General features: G+C 44.3%; 2 protein-coding genes across 3 annotated transcripts; both read right to left on the minus strand.

Annotated features, from left to right (window-relative positions):
• Positions 1-4,271: 4,271 nt before the first annotated feature.
• Positions 4,272-5,939, minus strand: LOC310993910 (ras-related protein Rab-25-like; the record flags this gene model as incomplete). Its single annotated transcript, XM_083982388.1, has 5 exons — positions 5,807-5,939; positions 5,096-5,291; positions 4,768-4,961; positions 4,502-4,582; positions 4,272-4,399 (listed from the first exon to the last, which is right to left on the minus strand). Exons 1-5 carry the CDS (start codon positions 5,841-5,843, stop codon positions 4,272-4,274), a joined length of 636 nt encoding a protein of 211 aa, XP_083838514.1. The 5' UTR covers positions 5,844-5,939.
• A 1,153-nt stretch (positions 5,940-7,092) lies between these two features.
• On the minus strand, positions 7,093-14,119 carry LOC310993902 (ubiquilin-4-like). Of its 2 annotated transcripts, none has more exons than XM_083982378.1 (11): positions 13,951-14,119; positions 11,664-11,815; positions 11,385-11,533; positions 11,005-11,267; positions 10,674-10,832; positions 10,324-10,546; positions 10,096-10,235; positions 9,413-9,496; positions 8,942-9,057; positions 8,673-8,856; positions 7,093-8,580 (listed from the first exon to the last, which is right to left on the minus strand). In XM_083982378.1, exons 1-11 carry the CDS (start codon positions 14,092-14,094, stop codon positions 8,428-8,430), a joined length of 1,767 nt encoding a protein of 588 aa, XP_083838504.1. In that variant the 5' UTR covers positions 14,095-14,119; the 3' UTR covers positions 7,093-8,427. The 2 variants fall into 2 exon arrangements, with proteins under 2 accessions (XP_083838504.1, XP_083838503.1); XM_083982377.1 differs by having other exon boundaries at positions 11,373-11,533.
• Positions 14,120-15,055: the final 936 nt, after the last annotated feature.

Raw genomic sequence — 15,055 nt, forward strand, 5'->3', positions numbered from 1 at the left:
AGTAAGGAACCACAGGCAAAGCACATCTCCCAGCTGAGCCATTTTATCTGGCCTCAGCCTCTGTCCACACACTGCATGGAAGAAAAACTGAGGAGGAGAAAAATACACACATGGAAATATCTGCTCATAAACTCAATTTAACGCCCATTTTGTCACTTACTGTACTGCCAGACGTTTTGTGTTTCTCTGAGAAAGAGCAGAGCGTTTTTAGGGGCTGGGTGGTATTATTGCCCTCCCCTCCTCCTCCTCCCTCCTTTAGGACGGAGCAGCTGAGAAGTTTCTCTAAGAGTCACATACACTGTTTAATGGCTCAGAGTCTCACATATTCGAGTTTTAACCAGATGTTTTCTTTCGTCAAGTGGCAGCGGCTGCGCCAAGGTGAGAAATCGCCATTCAAGCAATGGTGGGAAACTTGGTTCTGATTGGTTCAGATGTTGGGTCAGCTTTTAGAGGTCAGGGCAGCTACAACCAAACCAGGCAAAAGTCTGGTTATATTAGTTTTTTTTTTTAGGTCCACAGCTTCATTTATGCCATATGTCTGGAAAAAGTCCCCATTCACTGACTAAAACATGATCTGCCTCCCACTCTGCAGATGTCACCCCTTAAGCACAACTGTAAACTCTGCAGAAAGATCATGTGTCCCACTGGAGATAATATGCTAATGCCGGTCTCCTTTGACACCGTCTCTGGACTCAGGTTTCTGCTCAGAGAAGCACTCTTAATAAGAGAGTTCAATGCATCACTTTACACCTGCAGCCGTTTAGCATCACAAACTCACAGACAAACACCGCGGCTGTCATGGTAACCTAGGTATGTAATATTATGTTAAGTGGACCGACACTGGGGTTCTCGACTGTGTTTGTCGCTGGCAACCTGTTTAATTGCCTGCCGGAAAGGAATCTTGTGACCCCAGCTGGGCCTTGAGCACGGACGGCCGAGCTCCACAGGCTCCATTATGAAATTACAGCCTTTTAAAGGAGGTAATTGACTAAAGTATAAGAGGAACTGATACAGTGAAACATAAGAAAGCATACAAATGTTATAGGAAGGTTTGGTTTTTTTTTAGCAGGTTTTAATCTCATAATAAGCCGAGCTGAGACTAAACAGCTCAAGTGTTCAAGCAGGGGTGATAAACACACTCTTAACATTTTCTCTGCAGTCACCTCCAGGCAATAATCCACCTCTCAGCTCGTTCTCGGCTCCCTCTCCACTGCTCATTTTGGGGGAGCAGATAGTCTGAACACACTCAGCCACCCATCAACTCACCTCTTCCTTTGATTGGTCGCCATAACAACATCACCATGGTAATCAGCGTGCATTGACTTTGATTCTATTTATGTGATGATGTCAGCTGACGTGGATAATCTTACATTTGTGTCCTCCGCTCTGACATGCTCTGACAGATGCAGGATGATGGAGGAATGTAGGCTGTCACACACACACACACACACATACACACACATGGGCTACATAAACACACACACACGCTTGCATGACTTTGGATTCGTGTTTGCATGCACAGATGCAGTCACACACCCACACAGTTTGACACAGTAACAACTCACAAATGTGGCTGTTAGTGACAGGTGCATGTGCAGCTTTATATTATAACATTATATTATATAATATACCAACATATTCCTGCTGTTCAATGAAAATCAGGTAAGTGAACCATGAAAGGTGCAAATCTGACCAATAGGAGCACTTTTGGTTCAGGGTATCTTGGGACAGGAGGAGATGGGATTCAACCTCCAACCGCTGAATTAGAGAGAAAAACATCTCACATTTAAAGTTAAATTCACATGAAGAAAAAGAGATACATCAGGGACAAGAGAGTAGAGATATTTCCTGAGTTCTTGTGCATGTTAGTGACAGTTTGCGTCACTTGTTATAGGCTTGGGAGGGGTGTGTGGTACCAACACATAAATAAACAAACAAAGACAGGAAGCAGAAATAAACAGCAGCAGAAAAAAATAACAGCTAAGCAGAGCCATGTCGGAAAAAGGCAGGAAGTCTGTAAAAAAAATCAGGATTGGGAGAGGAGAGGAGAAACAGACAGACAACAGGAGTGATGGATTCCATAAGTGTGGGTTTTTTAGAGAAGCTGGGTTGGGTCAAAGGTCACGAGATCACACAGGTCACAATTAAACCCATGCAGATGTGATGCCACAACTGTAAATTCTTGGGAGAAGCAGGAATCGTAAATGGGAGATAAACAGCTCCGTGTTCGGGGTCAAAGGTGCCATACCACTCATCAGTTCAGAAGATACGAGTCCTGGTTTCAGACACACAGTTTTTACAGGCTACACATGTCTAGTAGCATGTGGGTAATAGCCACCACATGTATCTGCTAAATCCAATTCTTTCCAACAGCTTTGAGCTTTTCCTTAAAGTCGAGGTCGGAAAGGCACAGAGACACACACTCAGAGGGAATTTCTTGCTTCATTGTTCACTCTTCTCGTTCTGACATGACGAATAAAGGGCTCGTCTTTTTTTTTTTTTTTTTGCGAACATCAGTCTCACCTCAGGGCTCATGCAGGACAGAGGGAGATTTACAGATTTCATGACCAATCTTTCAACCTGTGCAGTCTGCTCGGCCTGCACAGATTATTACAGCAGATGCCTTTACCCAGCCTATAAAAATATCCTCATTCACAGGAAATAATTAAACATTTACTGCCCAGTGCAGAGGTTTCTCTTTCATATTTTCATAAGAGAAACTTAATAAAAGCATTTGTGGTCATTTCGCTGTCAAAGAAATGATCTCCAGTGGAGAAATCTTGCTCGGGGAGGCTCACACACTCACACACTCTCTCACACCCCAAAAACCAAAGTAAAAGCTCCTTATGCACATCTGTGAGCCAGAGATAGAGCACTATCAGTCCAGAATGTCATTAACCACCACTGCTGTAGATTTATACGCTCTCAGTCGTGCCATGTGAGCCTGTTCAATTACACCCATAGTCTGGAGATCATCTGCGCGTGTGTGTGTGTGTGTGTGTTTGTTTGTGTGTGTGTGTGTGCGTGCGTATAATGCCTGTGAATGAAGTTACTATTTGTGGGAAAAGTGTAAATTAATTTCCTACTTCATCTGCGCACTGATTAGCTTCTGAAGAGGTTGCTACCATGGCGACAACACCACTGCACCACATGAGCTTAATACCCTGATGATTAATGTAATGAACAATATGGGATGAGATGGTGGTGTGATGTTCAAAAGAGTTAATAAAGAAATGAAAGGGGGAAACAAATACACTTCAGAGGCTTGAGTCTTGATGCAGCTTCCAGCATCAGCACCGCCACCTAGAGGCGGAGAGCAGACAGGACACCTTTGACTCCTGCTGGTGCAGCAGCGTTACCAAACATTTCTTTACTTCCTCATCACACTTCTACACCTATATATATATGATCTAATATTATATATAAAATATTGGACCATGATTTGCTTCGAACTAGTTGTGATGACACAACTAGTTCATCTAAAACTAAGATTTAATGTTAGCCCAGAGAAAACTAATAATTAATGTGAAAACAGCTCCGTAGTGTATAAGAGGGCACATACTGAAGGTCTGAGAGGATGGGGACCTGAATATGAAGCAGTGTCTACTAGCAACACCCCACAGGCTGCACGACTACGAGGTGTTAGAAGTTTGATCAAAAATTAATTTTCTCTTTTCAGACAGTTTCATGGGAGGCCTGGAGACATAAACTAAAACTACACAGTATTTCTAAAGCTATGCAGCAGAACTGTACTGTACTGTACTCCCCCCCTCCTCCTCCCTCTCCCCAGTAATCATCTCATGACCTCTTAGTACCACCGCTGTGTAGTGCCTGAGTCTGATTTTCCCTCTCTTTTATTCCCTCATCTAGTTCACTCATCTCTCTAATGCTTGTTTAACATATTCATGTTTCCGTGTGGTTAATTACATGCAGACAGACTAACATAAATAATTTATTCCAAGTGAATCCCCGTACAATCCTGTATAAAAGCAGCATTAAAAAAAAACGTCTTTACAACTCCTCTTTAAAAACATGAAGATAAGCAATGAAAGACGACAAACTGCGCACCAATTACCACCACCACACGAAGTACAGTATACAAAGAAAAGGAATATGGATTTTCTCTGCATCTGCTCCTTTTTGAGTTATATACAGCTTGTACATTGATTCCCTCAAAGGTCAAGCAGGTACCTCACTCTTCGATTTGTTTGTGACTGATGATGTCAGGCTTAAGCTTGGACTTGGGCCGAGCGGATGTTTATGGGAGGCTGTTATGAGCCGTTGCAGCAGCCTCTGCGCTCCTCTTGTGCCTCACTGGCCGGTCCGATGGGGCTGCTTAAAGTGACGGCACTGATGGAGCCGCGGGTCACCTCCCTGCTGGCCACCTTCTTATGGATCGCTGGAAATGATGGACACACATCAGCAAGTCATTCAGAGAAAACTGAGTGTGTGCGTGTGTGTGTGTGTGTTTTGCCGATTTACTGAACCCCCCTCCTCTTACCAGTGAGGACTTCATTGAAAGCGACTTCGACATTGGTGGAGTCCAAGGCTGATGTTTCCATAAACATAAGGTTGTTCTTCTCTGGAGCCATCCGAAGGTCAAGTCCAGATCAAAAGCAAAAGGTCACAGTCAACAAAAACAGGTATTTTTCAAAGAGCAGACATTACAGCGCTGAGCCTTAAACATCATTCTCACTTTCATAAGAATCTGTAGATGTGTTTTTTCATTAAAAAACAATGACAGTACAATAGCATCGCTGCTCTGACCTGCAAAGTCTCTGGCCTCCTCTGTGGGCACGGTCCGGAGGGACTCCAGGTCTCTCTTGTTTCCCACCAGCATGACCACGATGTGAGGGTCTGCGTGGTCGTACAGCTCCTTCAGCCACCGCTCTGCGCTCTCGTAGGTCAGGTGCTTGCTAATGTCGTAGACCAGCAGCGCTCCCACCGCTCCCCTGTAATACCTGAGTCCACCAGGTGAGAGAGAACAGACGTCAACGGGCTGGATCGTGTTTTTTCACTGGGAGCTGTTATCATTCACCTCTTTATTATGTGTATGCATAATTGTGTGTGTGTGTGTGTGTGTGTGTGTACCCACGCTGAGGTGATGGCCCTGTAGCGCTCCAGGCCTGCTGTGTCCCAGATCTGAGCTTTGATGGTGAAGTTGTCCAGCTGAACGGTCCTCGTGCTGAACTCCACGCCGATCGTGGTGCGACTGTCGTGACTGAACTCATTCTTGGTGAAGCGAGACAGGAGGTTGCTCTTTCCTACACCAGACTCCCCGATCAAAACCACTGAACAGGAGAGAGAGAGAGAGAGAGAGAGAGATCCAGTCAGGGTTCATTGGCCCAAAACAACTGGTTTCTGTAATGAATCAGATATCCTTCATCTGACTGATCACATGCAGACTTTCTGTCACCCTCACCAGACACCATGACACCATGACATCACATCCACGTGGCAGATCTACCCTGTGGTTGACTTTACATGGGAATGAATGGAATGAAAACGTATGGGTTGTTTATTCTAATTAAAGAAATAAACACACACAGTAAAGCACAGTGGCACAGTAACCGCCTCTTAGTGGGGCAGAAAATGCAAGATCATGTGTTTCTGTAGTAGGTCAAAGGTCAGATGGTTTACAGCCAAATGGATACAGAGCTATCGCTTCCTTGTTTCCGTCTCGTGCCTCTGAAATTACAGCAGGCAGCTACAGGCAGAGCTGCACCTGACTGCTCTGACATCTACGGATATACCACCGACAACACTCTCCTCCGGCACAATCACAGCTTAAGTAAACACGACTCACCTTTAAAGACAAAATTGTACGAGTCATCAGACCCCATGTTCAGTGTTGACAGGCGCCTGCTTCACTCAGTCAATATCCTGAAGCCACCTTCAACGTTTGGCTCCCGAAAGCAGAGAAGAGCAAAAAAAACAAAAAAAAAACTGACAGAAAAACAAATGCAACCTCACTCCTCTTTCTCTCTCTCCACCCTGGAGGTGAATGTGGAGGAGAGGAAGAGAACAGGTTCAGCTGTACCCACCTGCTCTCCTTCCTTATCTGTGTATAGGGGCAGATCCTGACTGAGGACAGGCAGACGGGCAGGAGTCCTGTGGCCTGCCGTTCCCTCGTCAGCTGACGCCCGAAGGAGGGCCGGCGGGGGGTTGGTGGAAGGAGGAGAGCAGGTGGAACAGGTAAAACCACTCGCAGGTAAGTCATCGGGAACAGACTCCACCCTGCTGCCTGCTCTCCTTTCACTAAAGTGACGGTTCATTTGTATGACAGTGTACCTGAACCTAACAGGTGGATTTGTGTGTCAGAGCATGTCGCCATTTTGCCACTGTTGTCTGATGACAACAGGATGAGGGTAGAGGCTGTGATTTCATGTGCTAATGCTCATGTCTTATTTTGATTGTACTGGGCTTGGCAGTGTGGAGCACAGCCCAGTTACAAAAAAAACAGTCACAGACTCTCATGGTTAAAGTGAAGAGTTTAACTTTGTCAGAGGTTTTACTGCATTATTACATTAACACAATTCGCTTAGCCTTATTCGTCATTGCGCAACGCTTCACATTACAGTTTCATAATTTTCTTGACAATAGGACATTAACTGTAACGAATTGTGCAATTTGATCACCTCCAGGGAAATTAAAAGCAGCATTGAGAGGCAGGTGTCTGAGCTCAGCTGGCTGTGTGGAGATGGGGGATTTCCAGAGGAATTTCCTTTTAAAAAGTAAAACAATGTTTTAATTGGCATTTTTTAATCCAAACTGGGGGAAAAAAGCATGTTGATGACTTTATTTACTATTATCTTTCCAATTTACATTCCGCCTATGAGTTCAGGGTTACGTATCAGTTTGTCTATGAGATCAGTGGGAAATCTGGCATCGGTAAAACAAAGTGCCACCAATAACTGCTGCCTAACACACCTCACAGTGCGATCTTTCCTTCCCCTTACATACTGCATTCATAACTGCAACATTTTTATAATCAAACAACAAAGAAAAGCAGATGTAGAACTCAACGGGCGGTTTAGGAAGTCAAACGCCAGAGAATCGCAAGGTCGTAATCAACCGACACGGGGCGGAGACTGTTTTTGACCATGTTTTATTTTTTTTAGTACAGTACTGTTAAAAGTTAGTTTCAACATGTTCAATTGGGAGATGGGTTTTTTTTTCAGCTGAGGTCAACAGACAAAGCAAAGCTATTGAAGCAGTTGCCAAGGTTACCACAACTACAATGCTGAGATTTTCAAAAGGAAAAAATAATAAGACAACCTAGAACTTGATTTTAGAAATGTATGGTGCCACCATATCAGAATTGTTTGTAAAGCCTTTCCATCATTAACTTTTTTTTATTTTTTTATACTCACATGATTTCCACATTTATTTTATGCGAGACAAATCAAAGTTATCTCTAGGTACTAACTGCACCTCAAAAAAAAAGAAAGAAAAAAAAAGAAAAGAAAAGAAAGAATCAGATTAAAATGAAAGAAAGCTTGTTTCATTCACAATCATTCTAACAGTGTCCTCTGCTTCAGAGCTGCTGCAATGTGATGTTTGATTATGGTTACAGTTCTGGATGATGCTGTGTGGAATTCAGAGGTTTCTAATTAACCCGCCGAGTGAGGGTGTAATTTGCTGACGATGCTCGTACAGGGCAGGGGAGGACAGAAGGCACAGCAGTGGTGCCTCAGAAGGAAAAGACACTGTGAACCCGAGAGTGGGCACTTTTATCTGGAATGACAAATTACAAGTTTAGGGAAGTGTGGAGGGCGTCATTTTCTGAAGCGCTTGCAATAAATAGTGAAAATTGTTGGGCAAAAACAGCTACTTATGTAAAATGTGGAGAACGGGGAAAGAGAGAGGAATGAGACTGAAAAGCCTGTATGGACACAGGATGTTCTGTCTGTATACCAGAAGATCTTCATGTACTGAATTGTGAGTTAAATGCTAACAAACTGTCTGCTGTAGGCCCTCAGTATGAAACAGAGCCAACAGCCAATCACATCACATGGGTTTAATCTGTATTGTGTAACTGTCTGTGTGCGACGCTCGCACTCCAGTTTTATGTGAAGAAAACAATGAATGAAGAAATGGTTGGGAATCCCTTTTCAGGAGAGGTTTTCGCCCCTTCTCTCTGCACCAGAACACCCCTCAAGGGGAGAGTGGTTCAGTCCGGCTCTACAGCAGCACTCTGGGACAGAGATCTGAGTGGATGACGCCAAAAAGAGAAAATATGGGGACTAGGGAATGATCTGAGAACAGATGTAGAATGAGGGTCTAACAGATCCTGCCCGAGTTTATTCTGTAAAGTTTGGGACCATACACTTTAATTTCTCTTGGTTCTCTGTAGATGCTGTGTGTGTGTATGAGTTAGGTATGTATGTATGCAAGTGTCTGTGTGTCAGTATGCACTGTATGTCTTTACGAGGGCTGTGAGCCCAGCAGTCTCTCGATAGCGGCGTTGATGTCTCCTCCAGTAGCGATGAGGGCCTGCAGGTTGGCCTCGCGGTTGATGAAGCCCATGGCGTTCAGCTGGTCCAGCTGGGACTGGAACCGCACCTCCGGGGTCTGGGTCTACACGCAGATCATTAACGCGGGTTTAAAATAAATCATCATACAGGTGTGAAAGGTTTGCAGTTACAGCGCATGTGGGCAGGTGTTTTTACCGTTGCGCTTCCACCTCCTCCTCCTCCGACTCCTCCTCCGACTCCTCCGGCAAACATCTGGAGCATCTGTTGCATCAGCTGTTGCTGGGCGGCGTTCGTTCCTGCACTGCTGGGTGAAGAGGCCGGGTTTTCTGCGGGCAAGCCTCCTCCTGTTGGTATGCCAGGGATTCCACCTGGCATCAAGCTAGGGCCAAAAGAAAAAAACAAAAGCTGAAAAACCCATCACCTTTAAGTGCAACATGTGTGTATCTGTCCGTGTCTGTGCATACCTGGGCATGAGGCCTGGTGCTTCTGTCTGCAGTGTCTGTAGACCCTGTTGGATCTGCATTAGAGCTTGCATGGCCCGGGGGTTTGTCATAACTGACAGAGCCTCTGGGTTCTGCATCTGCATACACACAGAAAAAGTAAATCAATTGATCAATGGATGGATCACTCCAAAAAACGCAAGTCAATAGAAGTCTGTTTCTGCCAAATGTTTTTTTTCCTGTCCACAAATTTTGGAGTAACATACTAAAGGCTTATCAAACAAATCTGACCTGTATGATAGATATCTGTACTCCTTGAGATAGAAATGTTCAGCATGTACAGATACATATCAATTCCACATCACCTGGATTATGACCTGTTACAATATATTGCCCCCTATGGGCCAATCAGTGCCATCCTCTGTTGGGTTACCAGGAAGAACCCATGAAATCAATACCTACATCTGAGTAACTGGACAGAAATGTGAGTGGTACCTGCTGCAGGAAGACGGGCAGCTGAGCTCTGAACTGTTCTTGCAGCTGTGGGTTTCCAGCAAACAATGGATTATTCATCAAAACCTGGTGTAGAGAGAGAGAGATGGAGGGAGAGAAAGATGGTCAGGCTAATTTGTCATTCCACAGAGGACCATGCTTCTGAGTCACCACAGCTGATATTTAAATGAAAGGTGTTTTCACACCTTTAGAGAGATTTTTTTCTTTAAATGTTGAATGAAACAAAACAGAAGTGCTATCTTTCATCTTTCGTGTCACCGCATGTGAAGTAAACCACTGTAAACTTCTTCTACTTCACCATACACTCAGCATTGTTCATCATAAGCAAATAAGTCAGAGCTGTGTTGTTTACTCTTTCTTACAGTTTGCTGCGAATGTAAGTGAGCTTAACAGACAATCCCTTCTGTTCTCTGCGTGCACTAAATAACAGGGCTTATCGGCCTAATGCAAAACAGGCCTTGCAAGATCCCCCCTATTTACAATTCATCACAAACTGAAGAGTTTAATATAAACAATCAAATCCACATGTGGTTGGCAATCAGAACAACAAAGAGTTCTAGGACTGCATGTTAAGCTTGAATTTGATACGACTACATCTGTGTGTTGCTGTGTTGGCTCTCTATATGTGAATTGTGTGTGTGTACATGCAACTTCTCACTCCTTACCTGGGAGGCCAACTCTGGGTTTTGAGCCAGTGACTGCATCATACTGCGCATGTAGGGAGCAGACAGCATGTTCTGCATCAGCTGAGGGTTTTCTGAGATCTGCTGGAGTAGACTCTGCATTCCCGGACTGTTGAACATGCCTGCAACGCCACAAAACCCAGTTGATCTTTACCTGTGTATCGTACCAGTATGAAACAAATGGTGCTGTCGGGAGTCTTTGAGTCTTACCGTTTCCCAGACTGCCAGGATTGATGCCCAGCGGGTTGGACACACTGGGGTTGGTGCCCCCAGCGGTGCTAGTGCTTCCTGTGGTGCCCCCTCCACTCTCAGCGGGATTAGAAGAATTTGGTGGCCCCCATGGATTGGGCAGGGGCTCCCGGTTCTCTGTCCGGGAGGGCTGGGCACCAGAGTCAGAGCCACCACCAAGAGCTGAGAACGGGTTGTTACCAAACTACAGGGAAAGAGGGAAGACAAAAACAGTCATCAAATGTTGGCAAATAAAACAGTGACAAAAGGTCACAAATGTATGACAACAAGTCCCAAAAAGGGTTAATGCAGTAAACAATCCTCCTAGCTACCTGTTCCCTGGCAGCACTGAACATGGGCTCCTGGATGTCTGTGTACATCCTCCGCAAGGCATTGTAACCTCCTGGGATGCTCTCCAAGTTGCTCAAAGCCCGGTCCTGGTTCCGCATCATTTCCTGCATCATGGCTGGGTTCCTGGCCAGCTCCATGGTCTGGTAGGTGAGATAAAAGTAGAGAGGAAGCAAGTCAGTTGAAGCCGTCTTTAAAAAACAAAGCTAGCAAAATGCTGAATAAAGGCCCTGCTCCAATGAATCCGTGGGAACTGCTGATGTCAAGTTGACGCTAACGATATAAGTGGCAATCAGCTCTACTTCGCTGCTTCACCTGTCTCATGAGCTCAGGGTTGTTGAGCATGTGGGAGATCTCGGGGTTGCGTTCCATCAGCGTTTGCATCTGAGGATTGGCCATGATCATCTGCCTCATCAGGTCGGGGTTGGACATCATGTTCTGCACCAGCGGGTTCTCCATGATCTGAGAGAGCATCTCCGGGTTGGACATGAGCTGCCTCTGCATCTGCTGCTGCAGCTCCATGAAGTTAGCTGAGCCCATGCCCAGTCCAGCCAGACCAGACAGGTCACCAAAGCCAGCTGAGGGGAGGCCAGATGGACGGGTGAGGATTAAACATGACTGGATTCATCTTTGTGCTGTTAAACTAATAAAAAGGTGATTGAAGAGAAAAAAATGTTACAAACATGTGGGCTCACTCAGTATGTTGGGCGTCTGTGTGGGCGGCGGGGCAGAGCCGGCGGAGCCTGCTGTGGAGGGAGGGTTGGCGCCTGGACTGGAGGTGGACGTGCTGCCCGCTTGAGTGGAGGTCGAGCTGGCGGCTGAGGTGCTACCACCATCTCCTGCCCTGCAGAGGTAATGCGTGGAGAGAGATTCAGTACATATAAAAACTGATCATTTGGCTGAATACTAAGTGAAGTTAAATATAAATATAACTACAAATGCAGTAGAACAGATGTGTTTTGCATAATAATTACTTGTGAGCTGTCTTTATGACTAGGTGAACTGTCAGGCCATCCTTGATGCCATGTTGGCTGAGGCTGTCGCCGTCCTTCAAGATCTTCCCTGCAAAAATCAGAACCAACTGGTCCTGTTTGGCTTTGAATCGCCTCGAGATCTCTTCTTTAAACTGTAGGACAGGGAGCAAAAAGGTGACAAAAATGATCAATTAAACAGAACAAAGGAAGTAAAGAGTTAAACAAGGTGAGTAAGAAGCAGGAAATGACAATGGTATTAATCAGAATGGTTACACTTTAGTCGTGCCATTTTAATCTGTCTCTGTTCTGTTGCAACCTTCGAGCCTTAAAGATCCAATTTCCAAGAAAGTCCTCTGTACTTATCCTATTAGCAGTGGTCTTTAAATCTGCCAAATCACTGTTGCCCCTTGACTACTGTATGAACCATAAATCACAAAGAGAAATACCTCAGACTGAAAGAACCCGCAGTTCAATTCAATCTAAAACTTCCACTGTAAATAATTACTTTTTACTCATCCTAACACTGTGCCCCGATTAACCACTTTAAGTGCTGGTATGGGAGGGGCACACAGGAACAATTAGCAATACAACTGACATAATAACAAGTGACTATATTGTTCACCTCAATGGATAGTTTTCTTTGAATACATGCAATCTGCAAAACAAGACACACCATACAGCATATACAACTGCAAATGCGCAGGTAACAGTAGATAGGTTAAATTAATTAACTGAAACATAAGCGACAAAAGAAGAGCAGGAGCCCTGTCATACAGAATTAAAGTAAGTATTAGTGTCATTTACATGCAATACATCCACTTTAGGTACACTTCATAGAGCTTATTCTGTCAGCAATTAGCTATAAAAGGTAGACCAACAAGTATAACTTATCAAAAAAAAAAAAAAAGATTAAAAGAAACCACAAATCTGATTAATCTCACTAAGTTTTCTCATTTTCTTCTAGCTGGCTCTGTGCTTTGAATTTTTAATTACCATTTCTTTTGTGGTTGTTTATTTTGATTGTTTGTAGTCAGTGTGCTTTTTCATTGCACTCCCCATGACAATTTTAATGGCAGTTCGTGCTAAGCTGGTACACCTAGCTAAAACTGATAGACACTCAATTACAGTCTTATGACAAATCCTACTGATTTCAAGGTGATGCCGTTTGATCGCTTTGGTAGTTGTAGTAGACTGTGGTGCTGCTGCACTGTATCCAATTAAACAGGGAGGTGTGTCTGTTGTTTAGCCTGGCCTCAATGATATAATTGTGGATAACAGAAATTGTGGCCACCAAAAGGACCATAAAGTTAAACAAACACCTTTCTGAAGCTTAAAATTGCAAATATTATAGCCTTCATACATGGAGGGTTCAATACAGGATTGTTTAGTTGTATCAGATTGAGCGTGGTGTATCTAATAGCTAAGAGCTGGGTGAATGTATAACATGTGGTGTCAAAGGCAGCATTATATTCACATTACACACATTATGTGTAAAGCCATGTAGTTAAAAGATGACAAGACATGCTCAGGAGTCAGAGGCACGAGTCCAAGGTTTGAACAGTGAACCATGGCACACATACAATCAACAACAGAAAAAAAAAATGGCCTCTGAAGATCAAACAGTAACGACTACACGGAGGTCTATGCTATGGAAACTATGGTTTCACCCCGGCCCCAGGGCTGCATGTGTTGAGTGTTAACACGTCTCCAGGCGGCAGCCAGCAGCAGCAGTCTGCTCCCTGGGCAGCTCAGTGACTCAGGGACTCAGGGGCAGCAGCAGCAGAGAAGCTTCTAGATGCTCGGCTATCTGCTCGGCTATCTGCTCAATCTGCTGAGCTGAGATGGCAACTCACAGCGGCTCATAATCCACCCACAAAACCCCCTACTTCTGCGGTCCTATCGGGCCATCATCATCACCATCACCATCACCGCCGAGGCTCGGCCACAGCGCAGCCCCGTCAGCTGACACTTGTTTGGCTACAGGGAGCTAACGTTACCCTAGCAAGACGCTAGCCGTTAGCCGCTAGCCGGTTAGCCACCTCGTATAATCACGTAGTTATATATCTCTATTCGGCGTTAACAACGTCGATAACGCCGAACATTCGTTAACACAAGCAGTAACACTTTCACAACACATAACCTCTTTAATTTCACACAGTCTCAGTTAGCCGGTAGGAGTGACGACAGATGCTAACGCGGCTAACTAGCTGCTTTAGCTGAAGTTGTGGGCAGCGGCGGCATGACGTGAGAGCAGCACACAGGCTCCGCGCCTCTTCCATCTACCCACCTGAGTGACAGAGGCATCTTCTGCGATGGCGATTTCTTCTTTGTCTTTAGGGGTTTTCACTGTGACCTTAATAATAGTTCCCTCCGAGGCTTCAGGTTTATTATTGTTGTTATTACCAGGATCTGCGGCGCCTTGGTCAGCCATCTTTACTCCACCAATGGAACAGCTCTGGTCTGCCGTCAGCTTCCGGGTCAAAAGAGGTCAAAACCCTTTTTTTCCAGAACGAATCTCACACTGGTTCAGTTGTTTTCCTGCTCATCTCAAGTGTTAACACCAGAATATATTCATCCTAGTGGTGTAGTGTTCCTACATGTATCACATGGATTATAGTTCAGTTTCGTTATAGTCTGTGTACTGATATATTAATGCATTGTCAGTGGGTATACTTAGTATACCTGAGTATCACAAAGACCAGAGGTTCTCAAACTTTTCAGCCCGTGACCCCCAAAATAACGGTGCCATACACTGTGACCCCCACTATCCCTGGAGTTGACATGTGTACAGACACGGGCATAACGACTACAAAAGAACAGAACAGCAAGGGTATGGTTTTACAGGCTATAGCTATTTACTTTAAGATAAAAGCAGAATACCTCAATCCAAGTAATATCCATGTAATTTATAAGTGAACATTGTTGCTGTCATATGCAAACTTAATTTTGACACATTACTTTAGAAGAAGAATATCTCAAAGTAATATCCATAAACCATAGTACTGAGTAAATGTGAACATGAGCTGTGCAAATTTACATATTGGGAATTACTTTGTTTTAGCATTAATCTCTCATATTGAGATTGTTTAATTTTGGAGACGGCCACTTGGAGATCATCTGCCACGTTTAGACACAATCTATAGGTATCTAAAGGTGAGTAGGAAAATGTATTTGCATGGTTTAATTTTTTTAATTTTAATTAACTAATTAATTAATTTTAATTTTAACTTTTAATTTTCAAATGTTATTTGATTTCTGGATATCATCTTGGCACCTCGCGACCCCCAGGGGGTCCCGAGCCCCACTTTGGGAACCCGTGACATAGACTTCATCCCCTGAAGCAGGGCTCCAGACTGTCTCTAAATGAGGACATTTTGTTCCAGTAAAATTTC

This window comes from Trachurus trachurus, assembly GCF_905171665.1.
Source record: "Trachurus trachurus genome assembly, chromosome: 11".
NCBI lineage: Eukaryota > Metazoa > Chordata > Actinopteri > Carangiformes > Carangidae > Trachurus > Trachurus trachurus.